This window comes from Strongylocentrotus purpuratus, unplaced genomic scaffold (assembly GCF_000002235.5).
Source record: "Strongylocentrotus purpuratus isolate Spur 01 unplaced genomic scaffold, Spur_5.0 spur5_scaffold_21, whole genome shotgun sequence".
Classification (NCBI taxonomy): domain Eukaryota; kingdom Metazoa; phylum Echinodermata; class Echinoidea; order Camarodonta; family Strongylocentrotidae; genus Strongylocentrotus; species Strongylocentrotus purpuratus.
The window spans coordinates 22511308-22523759 of NW_022145607.1; the positions used below are offsets into that span (position 1 = coordinate 22511308).

Sequence of the window (12452 nt, forward strand, 5' to 3'; positions counted from 1 at the left end):
CAAAGGGCACTAGCGCATCGACTCGGTTTCGAACCTGGGTCGCTGGATTAAGAGACCACTGCTCTTAAGACTCTTTCAGGTGTGAACAGGGGCCACTATGGGTTCTGCCCATCTCTGCTCATCGCTACTTTCATCCCTTCGTCCCACGGCAATACCAAAATAATATCCTCTCTCTCTCGATCTGTCCTAGCTAGTTATCTTCTCGAAAACAGAACTCTTTGGGATGTGAATGGGGGCTACTGTGGGTTTTTGCTATGGTTTTTGCAATCCCTGTCACTGCTTGCTTGCTGTCTCTCTACCCCTTGCCACTTTTATCAGGCTACATCTCATGGCAATACCAAAAATAATACCCTCTCTCTATTCTAGCTAGTTATCTTCATGAAAACAAAACCATTTGGGATGTGAATGGGGGCTATATACTGTGGGTTTTTGCTGAATCCCTGTCACTGCTATCACGCTGTCTCTCTACCCACCACCGCTCCTACCTATCCCTACATCCCAAGGCGATACCACCGTCGAACTCTCAGAGGTGCCTTGGAATCAATACTTTCTTGAATATACCCGACGCTTGCCTATATACCACTGAGACCAGCCAGCGCTATGTTTTCATGAGCTAATAGCTCCAAGCAAATCTTTTGGGGAGAGATATGAGAGATCTACCTACCCTACAGACAGAAAAGCCCATGTCCACTTGCTTACTTTTTAGTTATATTTTAGAAATATTCCATAAATTTAGAAAGGAGTGATTTTCTTGTCATCTATAACTACATGAATTTGACAAATCAGTTAGCTAGCAGCCTGATACAAAGTCCTGGCAATACCCACCCATTGTAAAAAGTCTGGTAATATTAAACTATCTGCAATGCCCAATTTGTGGATCAAAACTTACTTCAAACCTGACAATATCATGAATTCTATAGTAGAAAAAAGAAAGTGCACTTGAAAGAAGGAAACTTCTTAACCCAAATTACACAAACAACGACAAAATCACACACAAAAAAGACGATTTGCTGGACTTGTGGAAAGTTAAATCGTAAACCCTAGTATAAGATTCCTTTGTTGCGTCAAAGCAATAATACTCTCAGGTTCTTTGAAGAAAGACACACATTCAGAACCTAGCTCTAGAGGCTACTAAAAAGAGATATATTTAAAAACTAAACATTAGGCGCATTTATACTGTCAAATACCTCATTTTGAAAAGTCGCGATGTTTCGCGCACCCGTTTACACTTGTGCGGAAACATCACCGACTGAAAAGCTCAGTGATGTTTTGGCGTGTTTCAGTTGGTAAAGCGCATAATGCGCGGCACTCCAATGCAAACACTTTCCTCTTTCTATCTTTCCTTGTTATTCTTTGTTTTTCCTTCTATCACCTTCTCTTATGTTATTCTTTATCACTTCCTTCTACCACTTTCTCTTTCTGTGTTTCCTTATGTTATTCTTTATTTATTCCTTTTATCACCTTCTCTTATGTTATTTTTTGTTTTTTTAATCATTCTATCACTTTCTCTTTCCGTCTTTCCTTATGTTATTCTTTGTTTCTTCCTTTTGTATCACATTCTCTTATGTTATTCTTTGTTTTTTATCATTCTATCACTCCCTCTTTCTGTGTTTCCTTATGTTATTCTTTGTTTCTTCCTTCTATCACCTTCTCTTATGTTATTCTTTGTTTTTTATCATTCTATCACTCCCTCTTTCTGTGTTTCCTTATGTTATTCTTTGTTTCTTCCTTCTATCACCTTTCTTATGTTATTCTTTGTTTTTTATCATTCTATCACTCCCTCTTTCTGTGTTTCCTTTTGTTATTCTTTGTTTTTATCATTCTATCACTTTCTCTTTCTGTCTTTCCTTATGTTATTCCTTATGTTATTATTTTTTTCTTCCTTCTTTCACCTTCTCTTATGTTATTCTTTGTATGTATCGTTCTATCATTTTCTTTAAGGACGACATCTAGCTCCGCTCCTGAAGTTACGTCACCTAACATCGCGATGTTACAACTGCAAGCGTTTATACTTGCCAAACACGCCAAAACACGCCAAAACACGCCAAAAGATCACACTTCGATTTGGAATGTTTTGGAATTGGCATTTCTGCCGGTAATGCGTAGTTGCCCTTGGTAACATCGCGGTCAGGCTCCGGTTTGGCATTTTTTGGCTGTTTGGATGACAGTGTAAATGCCCCTATTAGTTTCTATTACCAAAGAAACTTATATTGCTTTGAAAAAAGCATCACTCAACACCTGTACTATCACAGAGAGCCAGAAAGCAGGTGTTTCTTTTCTCCCCATTCCATTGTGGTAACAAATAAGTCTTCAATACATCTTTACTTTCAATCAATGTTATTTGATAGAATTTCCCAAACCATTTAACATTCCACAACAGAATAGTCCCTATTGATGTATAAAGGGGAAGAGTAGTACTATTCAATAAAGAAGGTCACTGACAAAGAGCCCCCAAATGTAAAATTGAATAACTGCCCACCTCCAATAGAATGTACAAACATTAATGTCCTCATCTATTGTCCAATGATGATTGTTACATCCGATGAAAAGAGCTAATTGCACAACAGGCGGAGAATTGGAATTTCTAACGACCTTGTTAGGAGACTTCACAAAGACTTAACTACTCTCTCAATTTATAAGCTCAATTCATTGAATTTAGTTAACTGCACGGAAAAGGTTGTATACATACAAAAGACCTTTTGGATTGGATTGGAAACGGATGCATGGCAAAGAGTGTACCTTTCAAATCAATAAACTACAAAGAACTTTCTCTTACCAGCAATCTCCCAAAACCTTTAAAATATATCCCAAATATCAATAATATAATTGTAAAGCACATTTAAACACCTATGTCAAAAATGTGTGATATGTAGTAGTAGTAGTAGTAGTAATAGTAGTAATGGTATTTCACCAATGTAGCAGTAGCAGCAGCATCAGTGGCAGCCTAAGTAGTGGTAGTAGTAGAAGAAGTAGTAGTAGTAGTAGTAGTAGTAGTAGTAGTAGTAGTAGTAGTAGTAGTAGTAGTAGTAGTAGTAGTAGTATTAAGTAGTAGTAGTAGGAAGTAGTAGCAGTAGTAGTAGTAAGTAGTAGCAGTAGTAGCAGTAGTAGTAGTAGAAGTAGTAGCAGCAGCAGCAGCAGCAGCAGCAGCAGCAGCAGCAGGTATGATACAAATATGTACGCTTGAGGGAGGAGATATTTAGCAAATAATTATTTTTTGAGCTTTGAAATTCTAAAGTCACTGGCCTTGGGCGCCGCTGGGGCATCAAGACTCAGCAGAGATTGATTTTTGGTTATTTCAAGTCTCCAATCAAATTTAGGGGAACTAAATTGTTGGAGTAATGAAATCAGGCGCTGTTGTTTTTCTAAGCTAGCTCCTTCTCTAGCAGTATCGATCCAGCCTTCAATCGATTTCAGGATTACGTTGCGATCTTCCTTCAAGCGACACTCTTATTGGATGTGACTTGAGTTGCCCCTTCCTCTTACGAACTCAGGCCAAAATAACCCAACCACCTTAGTTATTCCACACATGCCTTCCAAGTTTCAGTTTTCCTTCTGGTTTTTTTTCATGCCTTTGGTGACCTTTTTTCTTGAAATTTTCCTTTTCATGCTCGGGAGGGCTTGAAACTTTGTTTTGGCTGCATCTCAGTTTGGTAATTATTTACAAAGTTTTTCTCTTTCCCTCCCTCTCTATCTCATGACTTTCATTCTGTTTGTGCGATTGTCTCTTTTCATTTCATCTGTCTCGATGTCTGCCTGTTTGTCTGTCTTTCTGTCTGTTATCGTTGCCTCTGTCTCTGTTCATGTCTCTCTCTCTCTCTCTCTCTCATTCTCTCCCTCTCTCCCCTTATTTCTTTCTTTCTCTCTCTCCCTCTCTTTTCATCACTGGTCCTACCACTTGTTCCCTATCTCTCCCCTCTCTCAAGACATTATTCATTATTAACTCTTTACATCGACAAGTCAGACAATTTATTTAGACATTTATCTAGTATTTCCTATCATTCATAGTGCTTCAATCATAGCAATAATAAGTTGAGTAATTTTTAAAACTTAATCACACAAGGCATCCACTCAACTCAACCCCCCCCCCCCCCTCTTCCCCTCCCCCTCCGCTGCCCCCAAGAATATATATATATATATGTAATATATCATATTTTTGTGCAATTATTCACTTCAGCATTTCCCTTGAAGACCTCTGGACATGCACCCAGGCCATCAAGTACTTGTGATTTACAGGCTACACCAGGAATAAAGTACAAAACCACAGCGTTAACAAGAAAAAAAGGTGTCCAATGACAAATGGACCATAAATTTTGATATTATCCCCTAACGATTCACTGGTATTTCCTAGACCCATTTATGGAATAAGTTTCAATGGCAAATTCAAATGGCCAATATATCTTAATTAAGAGCTGCTGTTCAAGTTAATTCAATTCCATTTCATTCCCTTCCCTTCTCTTCTCTGTAAAGCAAAACAAATAGGTTTAAAATGGTGTCATCTACACCCCCCCCCCCCCCAACCCATCTACACCTGACCTATAATGTTCCTCTCAATTCTTTATTATAGGAGAGAGGTTTACATTACATTACACACAGGCCATATCCAGAAAGTGTAATGATTAATCGCAGCAATTTATGTCATGTTCATTTTGACATCAAGATCAACAAGTAGCCCTACATTCCTAGCTTTCATCTGAGCTATGAGATTATCATAAGAGGAAAACAGCAGAAAAAACACTGAACAGGAAAAAAGAGGAAACGGTACAAAGTATGCTGGCTATTCCCAACAGAAAATTCAAGTTATTTCTCGGCAATAATCCGTGGGGTTACACTGGCCGGCCTCTGAGGGTTTCTTTGGTTACAGATCTAGGTAATGGAACCAGTTCAGCTTTGACCTTGCCCGACCCCACTGTGACCTCATCGTGACCTCGGACATGACCCCTGAAGACTTCAACCAAACACCCCCATACATCCCATACCACTGGACGGACTATAAATCAATAAGCCGCTTTCCTATGGCTATGGTCCCTTTGTGCCAATGCATCCAAACCGTGGAGGAAGTTTTTCAAATATTTTTGATCAAGGTAGAAACAAGAACTTTTCCTATTCTCAGAAGAAGCTCTACAGTAACTGATTTAAAAAAAAACAGGTCTACATTCTACACTTGGTTATGTAAATCAAAGACAATAGGCCTCAAATATATTTATCAATATAGCTACATGTATACTGCTATAAATACATGTATGTAAAATCATCTTATTAATAATACAAGGCATAGGCCTCTATTTAAATGTGTCTAATAAAATAAACATACTGGAAATGAGAAAGGACTAGTTGATATTGTTTTAAACATTACTTTATAATACTACTACAAAACATTTGCACAACTTATAAGTCCCTCCTTACAAATAATACACCTTATTAGACCTTTAAAATACTGCAACTATTTAAACATTTTAAAAACCTTCGAAAGTGAGTAAATCCTTCATCAATCTATTCTATCCTCGAAAATAAATTGGAGACCTCTAAGAATAATTATCATGGGTAATCATTTGTTGTGATAAAGGAGAATTCAGCCTTGCTAAGTTATATCTTTTTCCATGTCCATTTGTCAAACATAAGAAAAACGTCAAGTTATCTGCAATTTTCTTCCTTTTCTTTTCAGCTAACATGTAGTGCTGGGTACTAAAAGAACAGGGCTTATATAGAAACATTTGTATTAAAAGCTTATAAATGTTTCTATTATTATTGAAGAAATGTAACAATCAATGCTTTTGGTTGCCCTTAACTACGTTGCTGCTATCAATGTACACCGAATATATCTTTTGATCTCTTTATTGTAGATACAATGTAGGTTAGCTACATGTACTTTTCAAATGAGCAAATGTGGATTCCGAAACAGGGAAATGAGAGAAAGATTACACTATTTTCGATTTGCTATGATCCTTGTGTAAAAGTTAATATACCCATCTTGCTGTGACTGGGAGTGCTGTTCCATGTCAAATTAAATGACTATCAAATCATTACTCTCTACTACAGGAAAAACTGTGCACGAGCTACGAGTTCGTAATGACATGCACAGTTTTTCCGTTATAATCATTTTGCCTTCGGCGTAGACTAGAAAGAATGAGACTCGGCTGCAAGATTTTCTTCATGGATGTCGATCTTGACCCATAATTTCCTAAAAATGGACCATTAAACGGATTATTCCAGTCAAGTTGGTAAGTGGAACCGAAGTAGTTAAGTATTTAGCTAATTTAGGACTTTAAATGCATCGGATACGCATCCGGTAAAATATCAAAATTAGGGATTAAGTTTGGCCAAGTTTTGTGTAACGTTTCTTAGTACAAACGCGCGGCCACTACAGCGTATGGGGCTGTTCTGTCTCTAAAGAGAGAGCCGACCTACCCAAATCAGAGGCTAACGAACGAAAGAGACAGAAAAATTCGGTCTACTACTACTACTACTAACTGATACAACGTTTACTGTTGCTCCTACCACTACTTCTACTACTACTACTTCTAGCACTACTGATGCGGCAGCTACTATTACTGCTCCTATTACTACTACTACTACTACTACTACTACTACTACTACCACTTCTACAAATTGGATACTAAGGCAGTATCTACTACCACCTTTTACTCCCTATTTCTCTAACATGCATGTACATGTATGTTTTGTTTTCAGCACTTGTTAAAAATCTGTTTGGGGAGATGGAGAAAAGGGGGTGGAAACTGACGGAAAACTCCAAAATGGTATACTAAAACACAGAAATAATGAGCAACAGTGGAAGATGTTTATGTTTCATTCTTTCTTATCAGTGATAAAAACATTATCCCCCCCCCCCCTACATTTAAAAAAAAAAAATTATTTTTATTACTATTTTTATTTTTTTGGGTGGGGAGGATGGGGGGGGGGGGTTGGGGGAGAGAGGGGGATAGGGGCAGGAGAACATTTTTATTACTTACCTAATTCATGCATTGAATACGAAGGGCACTCCATACTGCCTGGTAATAACCTGCCAAAATGTGCATTATAGATGGCGACTACTTGGTTTTCTTCTTTACAATATACATTCATGTGTTTATCCTCACATGTCTCCACCTTCGTGAATTGATCTGTGTGGAAAAAAAGGAGGGAAAAAGAACTGAAAAATGAATAAGATGTCATGGTTATTTTGTTACACTACAGCAAACAATGCTCTGAATACAATAAATCATACTTTAAAAAGAATATGTTGAAACAGGGCTCGACATGAGTTCTGGCGATAATTTGCTACAGACTTTATTAGGTGAGGTTCAGTGCTAGGGTTAGATTTGGGTATATATAGCTCGGCCTAGGTTTGAAGTTTAACGTAGAAACACTGGCATGGTTTAAGTTCAAATTGATCTCAAATTTAAGCTTATTTCTAACTACATATGAATAATGAATTGAGAAAAGAAATAACCTTTCATCATTCAAATTGACTACTTTTGGTCAAAAGTTCAGCTCACAAGCACTGTATATGTTTAAAGCAGTATAAACCCTGGAAAATGATTGTGTAGACATTTCTTTGAATATATTCCATTCATTCGTCAGCTCTTAATAACACAGTCTAGTAATTCACCCCCTTGTTATTAACAGTAGGCTGACACATAAATCTCCTTTCTCCTCTTACCACACGACTAAATTGATATTTCTAGGTCTATTTCATGGCTGAAACCACAATTCACTGACTTTGAAATGGGTCCATATTTAGTTTTGGGCTTTGCCAGCCGAGCCTCGTTAATCTCCATGTTTCTGCAGCAAACTCACGTTCCTAGCCAAGGCCATGGACCCTATTTTGACTGCATTTATAAACAAAGCCAAAGAAAAATAAAGTACATGGCTGGGAACTGCACACGCCTTCTTTGTCCCCTCACAATGGAGTCCCGTTTCAACTGTTCATTCATAAAAAATATATCATAAAGAATTCCCGCTACTAGTTAGAAAAGGCCAATACCCGCCCCCAATGAAATGCAATACTCGTAAAACGGCTCTGCTGTAACTGTCAACATTTTCTATGAGATCAAACTAGCCGAGCCAGGAGCAATCAAAATACTGATTATAAACCTGGTCTGAAAGATAAAAGATTGGTATTTGCAATTTTTCATCTTTATTTTACGGATTCAAAGAATAGAGAGGGTTAACATGGAGGAAGAAAGGTGATTGTCTGCTGCAGTTTTTACTGGAATTGCATAGCCCTCTGGGTACCGAGACAGGTCAGGGGTGTAATAAGTTTTTGCTCAGTTTCCCCTACGTAACATGGGCCATCTGTTGCTATTCTGATGTTATAATGTTGCCAATTTCCAAGACGGAATCTAGTTTTACATTTCACGGTGGCTCCGCATAGCTCAAACAATCATTGGAATTCTCCTATCAAGTTGATTTATGCAGCCGTATGGTTCAAAAGTTTGATGCAAGTTGGCATGTACTTGCATTGTTCATCATAAAAGAACCATTTATGTAGACAAAAACAACTCTCTTATCAAAGGCTCTTTGTAATGTTGAAGTTGTGTATCTTTTTTCTCATCAGAATTTTGATACTTAAATTTATGATACCTACTACAAACTCACAATAATTGGCAACAGATTTTGGAGAATACTGAAATGAGGCAGCACCAAAAGGCGCATCCAGAATAAAAAACACATAATTAATAGTCGATGTTTGTGAATTAAAAGTTCTTTTTTGACATATCTGAATGAAAGATAAGCTAAACATTAAACCTAGTCGAGAAAGTAAATTATGCATTTACCAGCTCCATATCATAACAGTGTGCTTCTACCTCTGTGTAATATTAAACATGATTTCCAACAATTACCCATTTTGCGTTCCGGATGTATCTTTTCGTGTCACTAAACATTTCGTTAAGCCACCTTAAATAATACGATCAATCAGTGACAAAATTCTGTTATATATCATAAGGGTGTACCTGAGGATACAGAGGATTAAGGTGACTTTTCTTTATCTTACCCCCCCCCCCTTTTCTTTTGCTTTTCAGCTAAACATTGAGGTAAATCAAGTGCATTGATGCTCTCCTAAACTGGGCATGCATGAGAACTATTGAATGACTTGGAAAATAAATTTGTAGCCACAGTCAAGAGAGCAGTTGTGTGTAAAAAAAAAAAAGTTGGTCCTTGTCTCTGAGGTATGAATTTCACCGTAATACAAGCATTATACAGCCAAGCTTGTAGCCTTCTGAGTTGTTTGGGAATGTGAAGTTGTAGTTAGGTCAGTGAATAATAACTCTACCATGACTATGTCTAGGCCAAGTGGGCAGAAAATCTAAACAAGGGACATAGCATTTAAAGTCACAAATCAAACTTTGGTTGAAAATATATTTTAGAAAAGAGTCCAAAGGGTAATAGGGCATTCAATCTGGCTGACATATTTAAGGTAAAAATTATATGGAACTCCTTTACATTGCCCTTCTAATTATGATGATTTCTATGACTGTAAGAGTGATTCATACTTTGATCAGGGTAATCAAGAATTCCTATAATTCTTATTGAAGATATCTTATTGAGGATGAACACTTGTTTCTTTCCCTCACCTAAACGTTGATCAATTTTTCTTTGAAAATTTTCAGTTGTTTTTCTCCACATTCTTCATCTCAATAAACAATGAAACTACTGTCATGTTCATGACCATGTCAAATAGTAACTTCAACGACAAAAGAATTTGAAAGGCCACTCCTGAAGAGAGTTGATGTGACCCCTATCTAGAAGGAGAGTACTACCCCTAATGGACTCCTTCATCACCCCTTACTCCAAGCTGTCTCCATGACAACTACCTTAACCTCCTTGCTACCACTGGTTTAACGGATGACTGCTTTTGCAAGTGATACTGCGAGTTGTTTGGTACATCTAGGGTTAATGGATTCTGTGTATAAGGGCAAGTGTTTGGATTCAAGAGGATACTGAACTTCTAAAGAGCTTTGGCTACTGCCTTAACCCTCCTGCTACCAATGGTTTAAAAGATGCTCATTTAACAGGTGATGTTGTGTCTGTTGTAAGCTGTTTGGTACTTGGAGTTGTAGGGGGTAATGAACGTTTTGTGTATGGGTAAATTCTGGTATGCAAGGGGATACTGAAAAGCTTCGGTAACTACATTAACCCTCCTACTACCACTGGTTTAACTGATGCCCACTTTAGCAAGTGATGTTGTGAGTTGTCTGGGTTTTGAAGGGTTAATTAATATTTTTGGGGGTAGGTAAATTCTAGTATGCAAGGGAGTTCTGAAAACCTTTTGTTTCATTCCAAATGCCTCTGCAGCCTCAAAAAAGAAACACTTAAAGGCATCGTTTAACATTGTTAAATCTGATATGCATGACCCTACGTGTTATAAGTGTCTGTAATATAGTGTTATATTGAAGCCCTAAAAAATAGCGTTTCAAAATGATCATGAAGTGCCTCAAAAAAATAAAAATCTTTTAGTGACCGGTTTTACCATACTATGTACAATAGACCGTAGTGTTACAAAAACCATTAGGAAAACAAATTTTTGAATTTCGATTTCCAATCATAAATATCTTGATCAGACAGGCGATTGGCTAATTATCATTGCATCATTAGCTAAATCCGGGATTTTGGTTCAGAATCTGAGACAAAGTTACCCAATCCCTTTAACACAAACATTTCATCTGTTGAAAGCTAGAAGAGCGTTAGTACTATGTTAGAATATATACTGAGTTAACGCCCTCCTGACCCTTAGCATATAACATATCATAGTACGGTAAGAAATGATATCAAAGAGAAGAGAAATGATACTTACGTGGTCTACATTTATATGAAACATCAAGGTATTTATGCGTTGTCGGACAAGGGTCCATGTTGAATAAACTTGTTTTTACTTCTATCCTACAATCCGACGTATCTTCACACCTATCTGTAATAATCTGATGAAAAAGAAAAGAAAACATGAACATAAAAATATGGTTCATCTTAATGCGTTTCTGGGCTATGGTAGCCCTGAAATCCAGATGAACCAGGAGGAAGGAGGTTCTGAAGTGTACTTATCACCTCTTTTGAAAAAAAATACCATTAATCAAATTATAAACTATGAGTATTTATAAGTTCAATTTGAATTCTAGTACTGCAAATTATTCCATGACAGCCTATATCATTGATTATAAATCACTCCATGTATCTAATTCAAGAAATTAACATACTTTCAATTTGTATTATTGTTCATAGTAGTATCAAGTGAACCTTTTAATAACCGCACATTAAAATATTAATTATCACATCAATGCCTACATAAATGATTTTTTAGACAACTGGGCCCCTTTTGCACAAAAACTTACCATTGATGGTAACTTTGCCATCAATGGTAACTACCATGGAAACCTTGATTTTGATTGGCTGTTGAGCCCTGTTACCATGGTAGTTGCCATTGATGGCAAAGTTACCATCAATGGTAAGTTTTATGCAACTACTAGGGCCCAGGTATCTCTTTCCTGGAGAAAAAGGAGACAAGGGTCCATTCCAAGGGAAAACAGGTAACTTACTTGTAATGAATCAGCTGCTCTACAATTAATATTTTCACTAAGAATTAGGCTGTCGCTTCGCGTCCCTAACGACGTCCACGGCAGTGGGCACATGTCAGTACTGGGCACTCTCCGCCCGTAGTTTGCATTTTGTATGCTTATTAACGTCCCTGTTGGGCACCTAATGGTTAGGTAATCATTTTCACAGGCAAACACAAAGTGGGTCCGTAACGAGTTCATGAATAAATCTGCAGTGGAGAAAGAAAAGAGAAAGAGACAAAAAAAAATGGAGAAAAGGTGGTTAATATCACTAGTTAGAATTTACTCTCGTATCAACATTTCTTGTTGTTTTGCTTTGGGCTCCTCCTGGGATTTTAATGTACTGGCTCAGGTTTCAGGTTTCAAGTAAAAGCACAGCATAAATAATATTAACAATATTATATTTGATTAAATATTAATAAACTAATGATATTAAGTCTGACTTCCAGTCTCCCACCGAAAAAGGTTTCTACATACATAAACATGAATTTAGATGGTTGTAAAACTTCCTATTTTTGTTTAAAAGCTACTTCGACAATTCAATATTCTTTCCACATCAGCATCCACCCCTCCCCCCTCCCTGTTTTCTTCATTTTTTTTCTCTCTCTCTCTCTCTTCTATTTTTTAAAATCATTTCATCTTTATTTACATTTTCTTTCCTTTTTCTCTCTCTCTCTCTCTCTCTCTCTCCCTCTCTCTCTCATTATTCCTAGTCTTTTATCATTTCTAGTCTACATTCTACAGCAGCAGACTCTACTTAGATACTGAAAATGAATTTCATGAAGTCTTGTTTGCCAGTCGCCTACAGTCAAACCTGTCTACAGCGACCGCCCAAGGGAAACACAAAAAGTGGTCTTTGTAGACAGGTTCCTTTAGTACATGTTTCAATGAGAAACCATTTTCAAG

The 12452-nt window shown here is 37.2% G+C and overlaps 1 protein-coding gene across 1 annotated transcript in view; it reads right to left on the reverse strand.

The window, feature by feature from the left end:
- Positions 1 to 11781, reverse strand: part of LOC100889435 (protein eva-1 homolog C) — a 35662-nt gene extending 23881 nt beyond the window's left edge. The window contains exons 1-3 of the mRNA XM_030994239.1: positions 11529 to 11781; positions 10793 to 10916; positions 6969 to 7118 (exon numbers count right to left, since the gene is read on the reverse strand). Coding sequence (XP_030850099.1) covers positions 6969 to 7118; positions 10793 to 10916; positions 11529 to 11747 — 493 coding nt within the window. The 5' untranslated portion in view covers positions 11748 to 11781. The remainder of the gene's footprint in view (positions 1 to 6968; positions 7119 to 10792; positions 10917 to 11528) is intronic.
- Positions 11782 to 12452: the final 671 nt, after the last annotated feature.